Source organism: Maylandia zebra, linkage group LG7 (assembly GCF_041146795.1).
Source record: "Maylandia zebra isolate NMK-2024a linkage group LG7, Mzebra_GT3a, whole genome shotgun sequence".
NCBI lineage: Eukaryota > Metazoa > Chordata > Actinopteri > Cichliformes > Cichlidae > Maylandia > Maylandia zebra.
The window spans coordinates 40796365-40816128 of NC_135173.1; the positions used below are offsets into that span (position 1 = coordinate 40796365).

The 19764-nt window shown below is 40.2% G+C and overlaps 1 protein-coding gene across 8 annotated transcripts in view; it reads left to right on the top strand.

The window, feature by feature from the left end:
• Window positions 1-19764, top strand: part of palm2akap2 (PALM2 and AKAP2 fusion) — a 99862-nt gene that overhangs the window by 73871 nt on the left and 6227 nt on the right. For all 8 annotated transcript variants that reach the window (XM_076886368.1, XM_014409420.4, XM_076886365.1 and 5 more), the window contains 5 exons: window positions 15864-16082; window positions 16194-16556; window positions 17707-17805; window positions 17911-18012; window positions 18199-19660. In XM_076886368.1, coding sequence (XP_076742483.1) covers window positions 15864-16082; window positions 16194-16556; window positions 17707-17805; window positions 17911-18012; window positions 18199-19660 — 2245 coding nt within the window. The remainder of the gene's footprint in view (window positions 1-15863; window positions 16083-16193; window positions 16557-17706; window positions 17806-17910; window positions 18013-18198; window positions 19661-19764) is intronic.

Genomic DNA, 19764 nt, shown 5'->3' on the forward strand with positions numbered 1-19764 from the left:
AATCAGTTGGGCAGGATTCGCAGTTGCTGATGCTGTAATTTTTACAATTTCTCTCTGAGATGTGTGAGTGTGTGTGTTTGTGCGTAATGACTGATTCTGTTGTACAGTCCTGGAGGGAGTTTCCTGTAAAGGTTACCCAAGGTTATGGTATTTGGAAGCAAAACTCGGGACACTTACGGTTAACATTTCATTGATGCGCATTTCAGGAATGTACTGGTAGTGAGCCAGCTGAGACATTTTTGCAGTGTTACAGCAAGCAGCCACAATATTAGCACCAGCCGTCCACTCTAGATCGGACTTGTCAGGAAATGGACACTCGATCTCTGGTGATGTTCCGTGGTGTCTGACACCTGGACCCTCTATGTCCTTGTTCTTGACTTCCTGCAGATGCTTGATTAGACTGGGACATAGGGAGTTTGGAGGTCAGCTGTTTCTTTCACCCCTCGTGCATTTTTATGTTTTGCACATCATTAATTTTCTGTTCTCTCCTATCACTCATCGCTCAGTTTCTTTCTATAATTCATAACAGCTCTAAAACAAAGCTGCCATTTGTCAAACCACCAGGTCTTCTCCACACACACATGTGGTACACATGTACCAAACAGGAATAATTTATATTGTGTTTGCTGCATAATAATATTAATAATAATTCACTGTAGATATATCGCAAATTTTAAAATCTGTGTTTATAAAGTGCTTCAGAGGAACAACAAAATAAAACAAACCATTGAGACCAACTACAGGAAGTTCACAGGAATTGAAAAGTTTAAATTTAATTTAATAAATGTAATAAAATTAATTTAATTTAATAAAACTTTAGCAAAAATGGAAACGCTTATCTATAAAAGTCTGTTTTGAGATGTAGATGACTCCACCCATCTGATTTCCTTGGCCAGACCATTTTAGGGACTCAGGGCACTGACTGTAAACGCTCTCCCTCCTCTAGTTTTCAGGTGTGGTGCTGGAATGTTTTAAAAAAAACTTTTCTTGAGGACCTAAAAGTTCATACTGGTGCATAATCTCTAATATAAATATCATTATTTGAATCATGTTAAAAACTAAATGAGTGCTGCTACATTTTGACGTATTCTCTTCCCAGTGCTTTTAGTTTGCATTCTTCCTTAAAAAAAAACAAAAATCAACATGGATGGAAAAAACAGTATTCAGATAAATGGAATATCTGAATCTAAATGGATAACGCAGTGACTGTCAGGCTCAGACATGTTTGCTGTCACTTGCTGTTTTCGTCCTTTGCGAATCCTCCTTCCTTCTAAATACTTGAGGCTAATGAGGTAGCTTCCGGAAATAGACTGGTGATTAACACACTGCTCCTTCCCAGTGTGAGGCAGAGCAGAAGTAGTTAATGCTATAAGCTAACAGCAGGAAACCGTTCACTCTCTTAGGACAGCAGTGTTATTATGCTCTGTCTCATGGTTAGGAACAAACCTGCATGTGCTACTTTCGCTGGGCGGCTATGGGTATGTGACATATAAGTATAGAGATGGGAATGCTTTATCTAAATTGATCAACTCACACAGAGGAAGCGTGCACTGATGATGGATGATGAGGTTAGACTCAAATCTAGATAAATTTCTATTGATCTAGTGTCGTTACATAATTTATTGTAGCTTTATAGTTTTAGTATTGACACCAGCTTTGTTTGGAGGCTCTTACTATTTACTGGATGGTCACTTAATCATCAAACGTTCATTTTGTCTGTTTTTAGGACAGTTTTAGTGATGCCGTCATGAAGCCAACTAAAAACCTAGCTTTGTTTATCAAACAGTCTTTTTGTGTGTGTGGTGCTGTAAGTCTTTCTTTACTCTTTGACCCAAACAATGCTAAATTTGAACTGATGTGTTGATCTAATCTTTAGCCTCCATTGATGTCAAACATGTGACACTCATAGCTGTGCTAATTTGATTAGTTGCTGACTGATTGACTGTAGTCTTGCATTAAAAACTGGCAACAAAAGCAACGGCACGCATCTGTGATTTATATCTTGATGGGAAACAAATTTTAATTCAGCAACCGATCCAGCAATTTGTGGTTGAACTGCTAAAAGCCACGTTGCTTTTATTGTACACCACTTCCTAATGGCTTCTTTTGACTCTGCATAAAATCCACAAAAAAATTGGCACGCTAGCTTCTCTGACCACATATCTTAATTTTATTGCAAACCTTTGCCCATTTGCCTGTTAGCTTCGCTGTGTGGTCTCTGCACCAAGGGTACTTTGGGACAAAATGGTAAGGTGGGCTAAATCACGCTGGGAAAGGATTAGAATTATATGCTTGGTGGCTTTTTCTTCACACACACATGTGCAAAACCACATCCTCGAAACAATCAATCTCAGCCATCCATGTGTCTCCGGCTCAAGTGAAGGTTTGCTCCTTCGTGTCTGTTCTTACTTTATATTTCTCATCTAACCTGTAGGTTTTCACTCTCATGATCTGATACTATACAGTCTATATTTGTCTGCCCAGTGTATCTTGGAGGTTACTTATTCTATAACAAATGGTTTGTCATTGTCCAACAAATTTTGTGTTCACTTTATGGATGTGTGCAATGTGATGAAACAAAGGGAATGATAATTGACTGCACACACTGCGGCCTGCTGGATTAACAGCAGGGGAGAGCTGGACTGTTACATAACCAGTGGAGGAGGAGGCTATCCGTGAACAATACACAGTAGTGGAGCTCAGCAGTAAACTGTTCCACAGTAAACTATGAAAATATATATTACATGGGTCTCACAGATAAATACATACGATCACACACTGGGTATATCTTCCTAATGTCATATATATATATTAACTCTAGTTTAAGATGTCTGGTCCATTTTACTGATTGGTTACTAATCAAATTAACCTGTTACACCTAATTTCATGTCTGTGTCTCGGTTCCTGCTGGCAGAAATTAGTGCCTACATTAATTTAATCTGCAATTTGTGTCATATGATTAATGACTTTTTCGGGTCATGCTGTGGTAATGCTTGATTTAACTTTTATGCACATATTCTGTTTTTAAAGTTGGTCCTTGACTGTTTTGTTAAAAAAAAAAGTTTTGTAGGGTATTCATGGTTTTCCTGGCTCAAAATGGGCCTTTGGGGTTGACTATATATATAAAATTAAGCAGATAGTTTTTGTTGTCTTGGTTAGGTCATTTGACAGGGTAAATTTCAAAAATAATAATAATAAAGCTGTGGTTAAAATACTTTTGTCACAGGTTTTTCATTTTGGTGGAACCCCAAATCTGCATGGCTGGGCACCAGCCCATTATTCCTAATTGTTTCTTTTAAATCTCTCCTGGGAATCCTGTGATAGGTTTTGTTGACACTGTTGCTGTTTAGGGTAATCAACATGACCTGACTTTAAAAAAGGGGTTTTGAAAATATTCTACACCAGCAACTGACTCACTGTACCTCTACTGCCACATAATACATACTGTGCATATTGCACCAGTTCACTGGGCAAGTAGCCCAATACTGTTTGTTTTGCTTTCACAGTATGAAATATTATTAAACACACAGAGATCTATATTAAAGCAATGGAGTCATGGTCTTTAAAGACATACTGTTAGTAATATTGGGACAGCTGTCTAGTGTTACTGTGTTCAGACTGCTTTTTCTTCCAGTTAGCTCTGTGCTTGTGCTGTGAGTGTTAATCTGGCTGTCTGTTCTATGCTTGGAGAGCCTGTGTAAACGACTGGTCACACTCTCTGACTACAGACCTTTCTGCTTAAGAGCCCTCATCGGTGAGCATGAAAGTGTGTGTGTGTGTTTGTATGTGCGTGTGTAGCATTAGTATTCAGCCTGGAAAATCTCACTGAATCTGCTGTCAGGCCCTTTGTTGTTGCTCCATGAAGGGGTCTTGGGGGTTCTGGGTTTGAGTGTGAGTTGTGTCAAGAGAGGTATTTAAAGGAATACGAGTGATATGACTCCAGACATGCATTGCATTTCTGTGTACCACTCAAGCTTTGAAAAGGGACCTTAACATGATTTCTGTCTGGTTGTTGTTTCAGGCTCTCTGGCAGTGGGTAGGTGAATATTATTTTGCAGTGCTGCAATAAGCTGTCATTCTGTGTGTATGTCTGTGGCTTATGTCTGTAGCTTAGTAGAGATAAATAATAGACAGACTTGTTATTTTAGTCCTAATAGAACAGGATGGGCTCTGCTTTATTTCTGCTGTGCTGCTTGGCTGTGAATTGTTTAATGTGGGGGTTGCATGGACTGCAAATGAAAGCTGTTACATCCATCAATCAGTATCCACAGTAACCCCCACCCACTGGCCCCACAGGCGAGTAGATCAAAGTTTTACTAAGCCTTTTATTTATAATATATATTGGTAGACTTATATTTTCTATTAATAGCGTAAATAAATAAATGATGAGTTTTAAGAAAGACATCATTTTTTTTTGCTGACCACCAGAAATTGAAAGTAACTCCAAAAACCTTCCAGTCCTGCAGGAGTCTTTGGGAAAACAGCTTTCTGACATAACCTCTGTAAACACATTTGTGTCACTCTATTTAGGCCAGATTGAATAAAACATATCATAAATTTTGGTCATGCTGTGTTTCATAGTACAGGATTATCCAGGCTTTGCTCACTGGTTTGTGACTGACAAGTTGAGAATTTTCACAGTCAGACCTGAGTCTCTCTCATCACAATTTGTTTCAAAACATCAAGTTGGCAACAGCGAAATCGCTCATCCTGAGGTTTTCGGGAACGAATGAATGACTGGCAGCCTGGATGCTGTCAGGCAGTCAGCCTGCAGTTGACTGACATGATGTTTCAGCCAGCTGGTGCCTGTCGGTGTGCATATTCTCCATGTGCCTGCCTCTGTTCTCTCCAGGTACTCTGGTTAGGTTCCCACCAGTTGGGTTAATTGGTGATTCTAAATAATTTGTAGTTGTAAATGTGTGCGTCAGTGTGTCTTTACGTGTTATATCTGTGACAGCTGGGATAGGCTCCAGCCCCACCGCAACCTGAATTGGATAAGTGGAGGAAAATGGGTGGATATATAGATGGAATTTATCGCAGCTTATTTGCATTCTGACTGCTTTTATTTTAACTTGTTATTTATTCTGTAGCTTTGGCACTGTGCTAAAACAAACCAACACTTTTCTTCACATTTAAGCTTCCTGAGCAGGTGGCTGTCACAGTGCTGCTTGCTCTGTTTGTTAGAGAGCAGAGGCAGTAGCTAGATGACAGCCCCATCTTTAATGCTGTCAACCTTTTTGAGAAAAAACAGAGGCTTCTTGAGCTTAATCTTCATTTGTGTTTTTAGTGCCACAAAGACCAGTAGCTTATGCAAGAAAAGAAAGAAAAAACCAAAGTAGTTATTTAAGAGGGTTTGCTTCAGCCAGTTTATTTCACAGGTGAAACAGCAACTGAACAGTCCACTTGTCCAACAAAAATGTGTTACTTGGACATATTATCATGTTTTAATCATTTATTTATTTCATTAACAATCAGCAACTGGACAAAAACAATTGGATAATCAGCTTGTTGTCTTTCGAGTTATTTAAGTTGACCCAACTGACCACATCATCGATAGTAGTCTGCATTTGTGTGTCTGTTTTTGTGCAGGTGGCATGTATTTTTGGATGTATTTCCTGTGTTGAGTGCCATTTCCATGGACACAATTTACCACAGCTTCCTGGTTTCCTGTTGAGATGACCCTGTGAGCAGTGATAGGCTTATATCCAATCAGTTGTTTCCTTTAGTTTGCCGGATCGTTTTGTTTGACTTTTGGAAGACTGATGTGTTCACCGCCCATCTTTTATGTTGTTTATGTCTTCATTTAGCAGGACTGTTCTGAGATTGAAGGATGGCAACATTTCATTGCAGACTCTAACTTTACTCAGTATTAGCCAGGACCCCTCTGAAAGGGGCTACTTTTGATAGGATGTTGTAGCCTGGAGAATTTGCTTTGACAGACATTGTATCAGTTAGACTGCACAATAGATGACTGACACATTTCACCTCAACCAGATGTTATGAAGCCAGCCTTTTTTTGGAAATAGATAATATTTCCTAAATCTTCATTAAAATTGTTTTTAGGTCATTTAGAAAATAGATTGGTTCATTTTCATGGTTTAACCCTCTTCAAACTTCCTATAAATGTGTAAAAGCAATACTTTTACAAATTCCAAAGGAGAATGAAGCATTTTAATTTCCAGCTATGCCTTTATTTGTCTCGGGAGGAGACACAAATCTTTTTAGGGTTGCATCAAGAAGGGCATCTGGCAATCTGGCAATTCAAACATGCAGTGCTAATCGCTGTGGTGACCACTTATGAAACTAGCTCTGTCCTTATTTGTTATATAAAATAGAATTGTTAACAATACTAAGGAGTTTTAATCTGATGTTCATTTTAGCTGGGATAATGCAGAAAATACAAACTTACTGTTTGCAGATCTAAATGAATTATGACTATACATTGAATGTAACATTCAGCTAGGATTCAAAGGTTTTGTTAGCATGCAAATTTGTTGTTATTGAGAGTTAAACTATCCATAGAGAAACAAAACATATTTTGCTCCTGGCTGCAAATATGCTTTAGTTGGGCATTTTAACATGGCAGTCTGTGGGGACTGATTCAGTTTTGGAGCCAGTTTCAAGTAGCCATTGGCATAACTGCAATTTGAAGCTTGACTTCATTTTACAGTCCCAGAGGTTGCTGCTTGCCTGCAGGCTTTGTGGTCTCCCGTGACCTGTAAAAAAATATGTCACTCATTGAGAACTTGCCTCAAGGAATCCAGATTTCGCAGCAGTTGGGCTCCCATGTTGAACTTTGTCAAATGAACCCTTCGCATATTAGGAACCTCACACTGTGTTTTTTGGGGGTTTGTTGTTTTGGCGGTACAATATGTGAAAAAGTTACTTGTAACTTTATGCATAAGTATTGTGGTGGGGGTAGAGCTGTGTCTTTCTGCCATGCTGTAATAAGTAAATGTGTCATTTGCTGTGTTTTTAATCAATCATGATCTACTTCCATGACATAAGATTGCTCCGGGCATCAATAGTGTTGACCCAGTTGCATGGATTCACACATAGAAATACACACATGACTACACAATCACTCACACTGCTGCTGTGTTCCTCAGTCTGTGACTCTCTTTGTTTTCTCATCTTTCACGGTTCCTCTAATACATCCAGTACTAAGTTTGCAGAAATTAGCTTATCACTAAATTACTAGCACTGGCATACACAAATGACCATCACAAGTTTCTTTGTTCATTACACCCCTCCCTGAAATTAATCTCCCCGGTGCATATGCGATAATTGGGTTAGTGTCCCACTTTTCTGTGACCAGTTTCCCTTCATCATATGGCCCAGAGTTATTTCGAGCCTGGGAACTCACTGATGGCTTCTGATTTGTCAGTTCAAACAGGGGCACTTAAAAGGGGCAGGAGTGGCACAGCTCACATTTAATTGAAGATTTAAGTCGTTTTTCATTGTGGTCAGGACTGAATTCACAGTGAGGCTATCTCCTGTCACGCTCAAGTACAACTTTTTCTGGGCTTTCTTTCCCTTAGATTAGAATAACCTCTCTTACCTCTGTTTTCCACATATTCATACTGATTTCTTTCAGTTTTAATAAGATCTGAAAAAACATACTTGTTAATACTAAAATTAAAAGGTGTGAAAGATGACATTTCACTCCTGATAGTCAAAGAAAACAAGATTAGTGAGTGCACTTTATGCCTCTTCGGGTGTATCGCATCTGGCTGCGCTTCTTTTCAGTACAGTATCGCAAGTTACCAGTAAAAAGGAGGAATATAGTTTACATAGGGTGGAATAGCTGATTAAAATAAATACAATATATAAGGATAAAACTGCTTATTGAAGTAAAAATTAACCAAAATATACAATTAGATAATTGTACAATTACATAATTCTAATTAGAGTATAATTAGATTTTTTTTAAAAAAAAGTCTACAATTTCCACAAATATTCATATAAATGTCATGTAATTAAGACATTTCTAAGAAAAATAAAAAACTATCATTGTATGACGTAGGAAAGATTTCCTGTGTCTATCCATGTGGCAGTGGAGCCAAAAAAGGGAATCTTCTTATCTTCATTTACTGGTATTTAGCTGTTTGTAGCACCATCCTCCTTTGTTTTAGGAGCCACTAACACAATCGGACTAATTGCTCTTGTAAACTGGACAAAAGTCTTTCCACTTCAGCTGTGTCCTTATGTAGTGTTTGTGAGCAGAGAAAGTGAACCGTGACCAAGATCAGCTCTAATTTCTAGGAGCCTGATCCTATGACCCAGCAAACACACAGAATGAGACATGCAAACAGCGTTAGAGTAACGCTTGAATACAAAGACTGATTCGTATAATTAGATAGTTAATGCTGGTATTTGCCATTTGTGCCTGTGCTTTATCTTTAACAAGGGGGACAAGCCCATCAAACAACATGAACACTAACTTGCAGGTTTAGATTTCTCTACTGAAAGCACTAATAGTAAAATACTTTGAGGTGACATGGTTAAATTCATTTTATTAAAAGGTGAATACAGACAGTGAATCAGTCTAACCTTAATATGAGCCTGAGTCAACAGTCCTATGCTATGATGACAGAAGAAAATATCATTACTCTCTTATCAGCCCCTCCTATTTTCTTCAGTCATCATCTCTTCATCATCGCCTGCTTCTCGCTGTCAGCTCCATTCCGACAAGAGTTATAGGTTAAAGGGAAAGTAGGCAAGCAGCATGCACTGGGGAAAGAGAGAGTTTGTGCAGGAAGGGAGGAGGCACAGGATGGATGTTTTGTTGCCTGTGCTTATATGAGGGCTTGCACAGAAGGGGTCTTTGTGCATGAGCACGTGCATGCGGGGAAAGACATACACATGCACACAGTTTGCCCATGACATCACAGCTTACCGTTGCAGCCCGGCAGGAATGTGATTGAGAAAGGAGAAGCTTTGTGGAGGAGAGGAAAAGAGATGGGAGGGGAGGAAAAGGAGGAGAAGAAGAGGAGGAAAAGGCTTGGCTAGGGAAAAGTCCGGCACTCCCACTATTGGGAACGAGACGGGCCAGGGCTGGACAGAGCTAAATAGGAAAGCGGATAAAGCTTAAGGAAAGAAGATCTACGGATGTTATACAGTGCAGCTTTTAAACATTACACCATGGAAGTACAGATATCTCAAAAATAGATTAATCCAGTTGTACTTGAAGACACCATTAGGTGAGTAGTAACTAGTAATTTTTGTTTGACAAATTCATTTTATGACATTTCTTTACATCTAGTTATTTAGTTCATTAGATTGTACTTTTATTTGGGAGAGACATGGTAAAATATTCTGTTCACGTTTTCTTAGTTTTCCTCAAAAATGTTCAAATATATTTGTAAGAAAGAAAAATCCTGTGAATTGTCATCTAGAGCAGGTAACTGTGAACTTGAATATTGTAACAGAGAAGAAGGGAAAGTGATAGAGGAGGGAGAGAAATCCAATCCAAGGCACACACCCTAACAGATTTTTGTAACTTATGTATGCCAAAGTTGAAATACTGTTGATTTGCTTGTCCAGATGTTTGAATGTCATGTTAAACTGCGCACTTTGGGCTGTTTAACCCCAGCTGTGTATCCCCCTTACTCAGTCCACCTGTCTGGCTGCTGTCATTCCCAACCTATTACTCATCGTGGATTAGTTAAAACACTGATTTATGCCATGGAATTTCAAATTGTCTAGCGTGAATAGTGATTAAACAAAGAAGATGTGGTGAATAGCACTGTTTGGCCTGGGTCCCCAATCCAGGGTGTTTGGGTATGAGAACACAGGGCTAAACCAGCACCAGGCTCTGGTTACCACTCAGGATCATATTCAGTCAGGAAGCAGATACGACAACACCAGCTGTACTGGGTTACACAGAAGTGTAGTGTGAGTGTTGTGTGACTGCGTCATCATACTTTCACTTCATGTTTGCCATGTGTTTTGGTGGATTTGCGTGCTCTAGCGAAAGACCATGACGTGATATTAAAGTTATGGAAAATGTGTGTATGTGCGCGTGTGTGTGTACAGCCTGTGAGTCATGAAGTGTGTGTCCATGTATTTGGGTAAATTCTCATCTTATTGAGTGTGTTCCCCACTACCACCATCCAACATCTCCAGCATGCAGCTTAGTATGTGTGCTCAGATACAGAGTATGTGTGTCTATTTGTGATTTTTGGGTATCACAGCCAGAGCCTAAGCATTTCCAGATGTGATAGCTGGAGACAGGCAGAGACGGAGGCAGAACATGCGACTCTAGCTGACTCATATAGAGTCAAGATTGTATTCCACTGAATTCCCACCCAATATGAAATCATAATACACCCAATGTAATTGAATAAGTTATAGTAAGATGGGTGCAGGGCTATTTAGACTCCTAATATCATGTTTTACACTCATGTTACTCTTACAGCCAAAACAATGCTATTTATCCTTCATGTATATTTGACTGCTTTTGGAAATGTAACAGCTATTGGGCACATGTCTGAAGTTTTCAAACATTCAAGCACATTATGAGCTGTGTCTCTTTTCCATAGACAGATGGTTTCTTTTCACACTCACAAACAGATGCATGCAGACAGCTTGCTCCTTTAGCCAGACAGGGAAGGTGTACAGTGTCCTTCATCACAGGTATTAGAGCCTGAGCCTTGAGGACAGGCAGCTATGCCTGGAATGTCAGTTCACCTCTATTGGAGTCAGAAACACACAAACGCATACACGCATGCACACCTGCTATACAAATACACACCCTTGAAAGAACGCACTCTTGCATGCATGCACCGATGCACAGCTACAGTCACATACACACTCCTTTTGTGTGTGTGCAGCAGAATAGCACTGCATATGAAACATTCCTGTACTGTAGTACTGTTTTCCTGGGCCAGTAACAGGATATCCTCCCCCTCTGTACTGTCCTGCCTGCTGGACATGGACTCCTACACACACATTCCTGCACATAAAAACACACACACACACACACATATAAATGTGTGTAATATTTGCAGCAGGTCAAATAAGTAGACAGAGGAGCTTATCTGGGCATGAGTGTGTGTAAAAAGCAGGGACATCTGGTCCTCACATGATCCCGAATATAATTAACTGGGTGAAAAATCTTTTGACTTGTTGAAGGCAGAGTGTGAATGTATGAGAGATGGAGAAAGGGAAAAAAGAACCTCGAATTCCTTTTGCTGAAATGATAAAGTAGTAGCAGAGGCATTATAAGTCGAAGACTCGGCACTCCGGGAATCACTAATTGAAATCTATTCCACAACAGCAAAAATGGTGGTAGAAAAATAACTTCCAGGATTATAAAAAAGGTCTTTAACTAATATGGGGGGAAAGTCAAACAACTTCTTGTGCAGTTTTTATTAGATTTGAGTTATGATTTGTTCAGTTTTTATGAAATTTAAATTAAACCAGGTAAAGCTTCAAAATAGTTGCCCAAATACATGCCCTGAGTCATTTCATCATGTCTGTGAAATTTAGAGACTTGCCTGTAGTAAAAGTAATAAGACAGCCTGCGATTAGTTTTATGATAGTTTAACCAATCACTGTACAGAGAAAGTAATTATAAAATTGGTCTTAGTCAAAACTAAAGCGCTTCTTGGAAGTGGTGTTTTTGTTAGCTGTCCAAATGTCTCTAGAGACTGTATCAGTCTCGCTCACTGTATCAGTACATTTCTTTTGTCTGCAGGATTGAGTAAATATTTTTGAGTCCATGAATGCGTTTCTTTGGCATAACTTTTTATTTCCCTGATCTCCCTCTTTGAGAATTTGATTCTGTAAAGAATTCACTTTAAAGGCCAGCTGCTGAATTGCAACACAAGGTGGAGGCTCATTCCTTATCGTTGATTTGAGCAAGAGTTAAGAGTTGCACACATATTGTTTTCATTTGTCATTAGCAGACATAGTGCTTAAGATATTGGGTATTGTGAGGTTGTTGTTATGTACTGTGCTGTGTGGGTTGCATACATACACCTTCACAAATACACGAGGAAATGCTTTTTTTCTGGCAGGCAGCGGGAAGCTGGATTGGGAAGAAGAGTTATTATACGCTTGGATAATTATTCTTTATATTTGACTCTACAAATCTTGGAAATCAGATACTTACTTGGGATGGCATGACCTTGACCTCAGTGACATGTGAAGAAGTCCTTTTTTATCATGATATAGCCTTCATTGCAAACCTTAAATAAATATCTCTAAAATTCTAAACATGTCTCAGAGTTATGCTGAAAAACATAGTTCATGCAATAAAGTCTTCTAGGCTGGACTCATTAATATCAGGCTGTTCTAAAAGTTGTCTAAAAAGGCCCCAGTTAATCCAAAACTGCAGTGAGAGCACTAGAGACGAGAAAGAGTTACATATTAGCTATTCTTCCTTGGCTTATTTGGGGTTCCTAGAGTTTTTAAAAGTAGAATTGGAAGCAGAGCCTTCAAGTATCAGGCCCCTCTTCTGTGGAATCAGCTCCCAGTTTGGATTTGAGAAATAGGCACTCTCTGCTTTTAAGAACTTGCTCTCCTGGATCACGTGACTCTGAACCATCCCCTAGTTATGCTGCACTGAGCATTTCTTCTTCACTCACCTCGTTTCACTCCTCACATGTTTCTGCACCACTGCAACATGTCATTAATGTTGGTCTCCTCTCTCCCTTAGCCTGTGTAATTTCCTGTCCCCATATGCTCTCTTTTTCTTTTCTGTTTCCTCTAACCATACCATCGGTCACAGTGGATAGCTGCCCCTGTCTGGACCTGGTTCGGCTGGAGGTTTCTTCCTCTTAAAAGGGAGTTTTTCCTTCCCACAGCTTGCTTGCTCACAGGGGGTCACTTGAGTGTTGGGGTTTTTCCCAGAATACTGTAGGTTCTTACAATATAAAGCACTGTGAGGTGACTCTTGTTGTGAATTGTATTTTTGAATTCTTTTTTATGTCATTTTTACTTTTTGTTTTTAATTTAGTTCAGTTTCATTTTCATTCCCAAGTTAGTTGGTTTGTTTGTTTCAGTTTAGTTTGTGTTTGAAAAGTTTAGTTTCAGTTTTGTTGTTGTTGGTTTCATTTTGGTTTATGCCTTTTAAATTATTATTGTATGAAAGGTGTAACAGATGGGCAGGATTTAGGGAAACCATTACAAGAATTGCTATAAAAACACAACCTTTTCAAAGCAGCTGACTTACTGTCTTGTGGACATCCACAGTCTCAATAAACATATCCATCAAAGCTTCATCAGGGACACTGTGATAATAGATTTTTTCCAAACTAACAAACACTAAAGCTAAGCAGATTTCCTATATATTTTTCTTTAATTTTCAAAGGGTTTTTTTTGTTTTGTCTTATATTTTATCAAAAGTCAAGTTTTTTTCATATACAGTTTTAATTTTTAGTTTAGTTTTAATTAAATGTAAAAGCTTAAAACTTTGGTTGGAAGATGTTAATATATTGCCAAACCTGTTCTCACAACAAGTTATTAGCAGATTTCTGTTAACATTTGTAAAGACAGTAATTTCCCAGAGGATAAATGTCAATAAACTCCATGCTCTCCTCCCTTTTCCTTTAGCACCAGTATGAGACTGACATTTGTGGTTTCTGGTAAAATCCCCCAACTATTGGGTGGCTTGTTATAAATTCTGTAAGCTGCTTTTTGAGCCCCATCTTCCAGTAAAAATATTATTCATGTTGATGCCTTAAAACCTACAAAACAAAGTAAATCTCCATTAATTTTAGGTGTCTTGTGTCGTAATTAGCCAACATTTGTATGTTAAACCCATATGGGGGGGGGGTTTCCACTGAAATCCTGATTGAACTGGCATTTTAAGCATGCTGATGTTAGTAATTAGGACAAAAAAACACTGTCCCTGAAGACTCACAAATCCATTAGACAGTGTTTTGGTTTTTTGAGGTCTATTGTTATTTTACACTAGATTTTACAGAGGCACATTAGAGAATGTGTTAATAGATCGATAAAGAGAGAGAGTATGGAAGCAAAGAGATGACCAAGATGCCCTCAGACAACATTTTTATTAAAAGGGAGGTGGAAGAGAGCAATAAAGAAAAGATGACTAGGGAGGTGAAGGGAATGTAGAGGAAACTGTCCCTTCACAAAGCTTTTTAAATAGAGCTGGTCAAATCCTCCAAGAGACTTCACTGGCCACTGTTTCAGCATTTGAGCAATCTCAGAGAGCAGAGAGGAAGGAAAAAGCTCAAAAGGGGCAGTGAAGAGGAAGTGTAGATCAAGAAACTGAAAGGGAGCAAAAAGAGGGAGTGGTACGTGAGGAAAAGAAAGTGATCCAGGCTTAATTTTCATGTTGACAATAAATCCAGCTGAATTATGCCACTGATTGTCCAAAACCCCGTCCTGTGGATAGTAAGAAGAAGGAATGTTCCCAAATGGTACAATATGACAGTCTGGTAGTTTGTCTGAGGCCTGAGGTGGAAGAGAAGAAAAAGCCGCTCACTTTTGCAGAGCTGTGTCAAATGATTACTATTTTCTTTATTTGTTGTTTATGATTTTAAAAAAAAAAGAAAAGAAAAATATCCTCATAAAATCCCAGTGCTCAGGATGACCTCATGAAGTGTTTGATATGTCTGACAAAATGTTGAAAACACCCACATTTTCAGATTTGTAATCCTGGTGACATATTTTCTACTAGTACTACTAGTACTTCTACTCGTATGTGAAGTTGACAGCTAGTTTTCTCTCTAATAACCTGTTGGTTAATGGTTAATTTATCAGCAGACTAGTTTACTAAAGTTATTCTCATTAAATCCCCTCACACAGACTGAAATATTAAAAAAGAGGGGTCAACAACTCCTCATTAAGCTCCTGTTAGAGATACGCACATGCTTAAGGATGAATTATAATGGCTACAAGGCAGTAAAGAAGGAAACCAACATTTTTAGAGAGTAATGTCCAGGAAAAGAGAGGCTGAACTGTGTAAATTTAGCTTCTTATTAATGGTTTATCTGGAATGTGAAGGATGATTCATTAAACCAGGTTGAGGATCTGATCTGTGCATACTAATGCTTCAATCAATATGGACCTTACAAGACTCAGCTACTGCCTGTATCATTCTTCCTTGAATGACTACAAGTGATATGTAAGTTTAAAAAGTGTATTTATAGAATGAAACATAATATATTAAAAAAAAAAAAAAAAAAAAAGGTCTTATGATAGAACATCACCATTTTGCCTTATCTGGTGATATGTGCTTCATAATGTGACATACTTTCAAACCATGGTATAATAAGTATGATGTAGCCGTGTTAGCTGACCTGAGGTCACCTGTGTATTTTTATAATAGTGTGCCGTACATATTAAATTCCATGATATGTAGCAGTTGTCTATCAGTCAGACAATTAGTTGGAACTGGCCCAACGTGCACCACATTAGGAAAATCTTTTGTGTTTAGACGGCATTCATTCTTCTCAAAATAGCTACTGACAACATGGCCCTGAGCCTGGTGCTTAATCTGAAACACTTAAGTGCAGCTCCTCCTAGAAAAGACGAGTGAATGTGTGTAAAGGTGTATCTTCAACCTGAAATGTCTTCAAAGCTGACATAGCAAACAGAACGCCTGAGTGCTTTGACTGTTGTAGCAGTCTTCTGTCATACAGAGCAACTGTGTGTATTTTGTCGCCCCTTAGTGGTGGGAACCAGTCAGAACACAGTGTTCTGCTGCAATGCAGACCAAAGAACATTCATGTGTGAATTGATGTGTCTAAATGATAGTGGTTAGAAGCGGCTGACCTTTCAAAATAATATCTAAAGTTATTAAATGTCCACATTGTCTTTATTAAACCAACTATCAGTCAGCTTCAGCCGGCAGAGCTTCTGAAACACCAATGTTTCTTTGTTGATAGAAATCATGGCAAGCAGAGGATGTCAGTGACTCAGTCCCGAGAGAGCGAGCCCTGAAAACTGTCAGTTTCCAGGAGTCAGTCAGCGTTATCACTGACAGGCCTGCAGCCATGGAACTGGAGAGCCAGCAGATCCAGCACGACTGTCTCAGCAGTCCCAGTAACAGAGCCCACAGTCCAGTTGGAATGAAAGTAGAGACTCCTGACTGTGAGGTAGTGCAGGTATGCAGATCAAAACAAGTTAACTAAAAGGTTTTAACTTCTTGTTTTATTATTTGAAATTGGCGGCACATTCTGTCACAGTATTTTGAAATATGACTGTTGTTTCCACAGGAGATCTGCTACCTGGACCAGGTGTTAGATGCAGCCTCAGACACACCCACAAATGGGAACTCCTCTCTGTCACGTCACACCAAACCCATCAGCATAGATGGAACTTCTCCTTCTGTGTGTGTGTCACCCTCCTCCCCTGTCAATCACCACTCGATCGTTGTGGAGGGACAAAAACAAACCACGTTTCTCCACCAGGACGAGTCTGCCGTTAAAACCAACGGGCACGCGCAGGGAGACGAGTCTAGGGGCAGCAGGGCAAAGTTTGAGCTGCGAGCATTCCAGGAGGAGAAACGCCCGGCCAAGCTGTTCACCCCTGGAGAGGAGCAGCAGGTCAGGGTGACGAGGAGACGTCCCTCAGAGGAGGTAAAAGGCTGCTGGATAATGTATCAGACTGTAACAAATACGCTATTCAGAAACACAGCCACAGGAGACCACGGTTTGTTTTATCAAATCATGTCTTATGAAAACAAAAATGATGTAAAACAAGCAAAGATGAGTTACTTGGGGTAGGTTTACCCCATTCACTAGCATGCTTTTGTTTATAATGATAAATAACCATTCTAACACGAAAAACAACAAAATAAAATGAAATGATTAGTACTTAATGCAAAAAGTGTACTTGCTTTCAGTTGCTCTATTTTAATACCAGAGGCCTACTCTTAAAGACCAGTGTTCCATCATTATTACTATACAAAATATAAAACACCTGGAAACATTTTTTAATGTACAAACTACGTAAGTAGAAAGGTCATGACTGAGATCACTGTAATCTTACTGCCACCTAAGACTTCATATTGAATTGTGAAATACAGGCTTGAAGGAAGGAATTTTGAAATTGAAAGTGTGTGGCAACTGTCAGTGACTCATGATATGACATCAAAGCTCAAAAAGACATATGTGGTAACATAAATAGAAACAATGGCAATCCCCTGAAATTCTATCAACAGAAGGGGCTCAAAACACTGTTTTTGATCCTAAGTAATATTAAAGCGTCATACTAAGACCACAGTCCAAAATGTAACCTCCCACAGGCCTCAGGAGAAGCCTGAAACTGCGACACTTTCCCACAATAGTTACACTTACTCATACACTAAAAGATTTGGCAAAGACTCGGGATTTTGCAAGGTTACTATTTGCAAGGAGTACAACTTAATTCCTTGAGAAATTGTTCCCGTCATGCTGCAGATTTCCAAGGAAGAAAAACTGCTGAGTAATGGAACAGACACAGAAAGAGCTTTAGTGGTTTGTTCTGAAAAAAAGACAGCTCTGACTGAGATTTATGAGCACCTTACACTGAATGATCGAGACACAACTGCTGTGATTTTACCGCAACACGATTGTGTGACACTGACGTTGCTTGAAAAGCTGTTAGCATTACTTGTAAGATGGCATTAACCAGTACACAATACACAATAAAAACTTTCTTTGTTTCCTTGTTGGTGCACTAGTTTATTGGAAATTCTCTTTGTACATTTTCACACTCTTCTTCTCCTGGTTTGTTTTTCCATGTCAGGTTCAGGAATTGGAGCGTGAGCGTCAGGAGCTGATCAGAGACCAGGCAGTGAAGAAAAACCCTTCGATTGCTCAGCGCTGGTGGAACCCTCCTCAGGAGGTAGATCACCATTTAATCTCTGGTAGTTTTCGTTTTTCATTTAAACTGTGTTGTCCTAATGACAAATTGATTGATTTGCCATTTTGTTGTTTCAAATCATTCAAGATCCCTTTGGAAGAACAGCTAGAGGCAGATAAGCTCGAGTCTCTCAGGAAGTACCAGGAGAGGAAACAGCAGCGACATAATCACACTTATGCATACACACAGGTAAGACACACAAACACATGCACAAAACAAAGGAGCTCAAGCTCACACACTCAAACATGTTCTTTGACTTTGAGGAAGCATGATAAATTTGGACTGTAATAGATTAAATAAAGATGTCTTAAGCCTCATTGCTGTGCAGTTTTCTAATTGACTCTTTTGTATTCTGTACTCTCATCTGTTTTGCAGCCTCAGGTGTCAGGCCCTCCCACAGTGGTAACCCTTGATTCGGAGCTAACCAGGAAGGAGGACATCGTGGAGGAGCAGATCAACTTCTCCTCTGCTAGGAAGCAGTTTTTGCAAGGGGAGGCTACCAAGAAGGATGTAGCTCCTCAAATATACTCTGCCAAACCCTTCTCGAAATCCACAGCCAGGGGCAGCCACGGGAGCAGTGACATTGTTGCAGAAACTGGGGAGACGCACGTGACCTGGTCTGATGAAAGAACTAAAGATGAATTCACATGTGCGCTAGCTGTGATGACAATCCTACCTGAGGAAGAGGAAGCAAAAGGTCATTTTCATCCAGCTTTTCACCCAGAGGAGTCTGACTCAGGACTGGACGAGTTATCAGTCCGCTCTCAGGACACTACTATATTTAGCTTGGATAACGTTTCTGACAGCGGGGCTTCGCTACCCCCTACCCCATTGCCACTTACCCCTGTGTCACCACCTACCCCTCAGCCAACTACTCCAGTCAACGGGCAGATGAGTGGCAGTCCAACAGAAGATGAGCTGGAGTACCACGCTGGGGTTCTTGTTCAAAATGCCATCCAAAATGCCCTAGCAGCTGAAAACGTAGAAGACTGGCAGCAAGCTGACTTGAATTCTTCACAGCTGAGTACCCCTGCATCTCCATGCTCTGTATCCACAAGCAGCCCAGTGCCAGTTTCTTCCTCCCCTGTGTCTTCTGGTGGAGCCCCCAGTTTCCAGTCACTTGTGTCCTCCAGTCCTGCGCCATCCAACTCATCCCCACAGCCAGACAGGCAGCCAGTGGTGAGAGTTGTTTCCCAAGAGAAGCCATCAGAATCACAAGAGGCTCAGAAGCAACAGCAGTCCCCAAGACCAGCACAATCACAGCTCCAGACGCCTTCTCCTCCACCGTCTCAGCCTGTCTCACCACCACAGAGGCCCAGAGACGGAGGTCCCAGGATTAAAATCCAGTCCTCCTACACCAGAGCGCTTGCTTCATCAGCTCCAGCCCCAGCTCCTGCGCCTGTGCCTGCTCCTGCCACAACAGCTCCTGTCTCTAGGCCAACCCCTGTATACCGTCCCCCGTCTCCTCCAAGCCCAGAGAAACCAGAGTTCAGCTACTTCAGTAAATACTCAGAGGCGGCTGAACTGCGTAGCACGGCGACAGCAGCGCGAGGGCCAGAGGTGGAGGCGGCTAGCGGCCCGTTCCGCCTGCGCTCCAAGAAGCAGCGAACTCTGTCCATGATTGAAGAGGAGATCCGAGCAGCTCAGCAGAGAGAGGAAGAACTGAAGAAGCAGAGGGAGGTGCAGCCTACCGTTGTTGTCCGGCCCAGCGGCACTTCCAGCAGTAGTCATGGACCTGTGAGGACGGGGATGCGGCACGCCACTATTTCCCCCACAGATAAGATGAAGAGCAACAGTTTGCCAACTAGACTCACATTGACAGCACGGACAGCGCCAGGTCAGTTAGTACTGCAGGTCCTCACAAGGGTCATACAGTCATACAGTTAACAAGCTTATTAGTTTATTTTAAATGCCAGAATCAACCCATCAACTTCAACATTA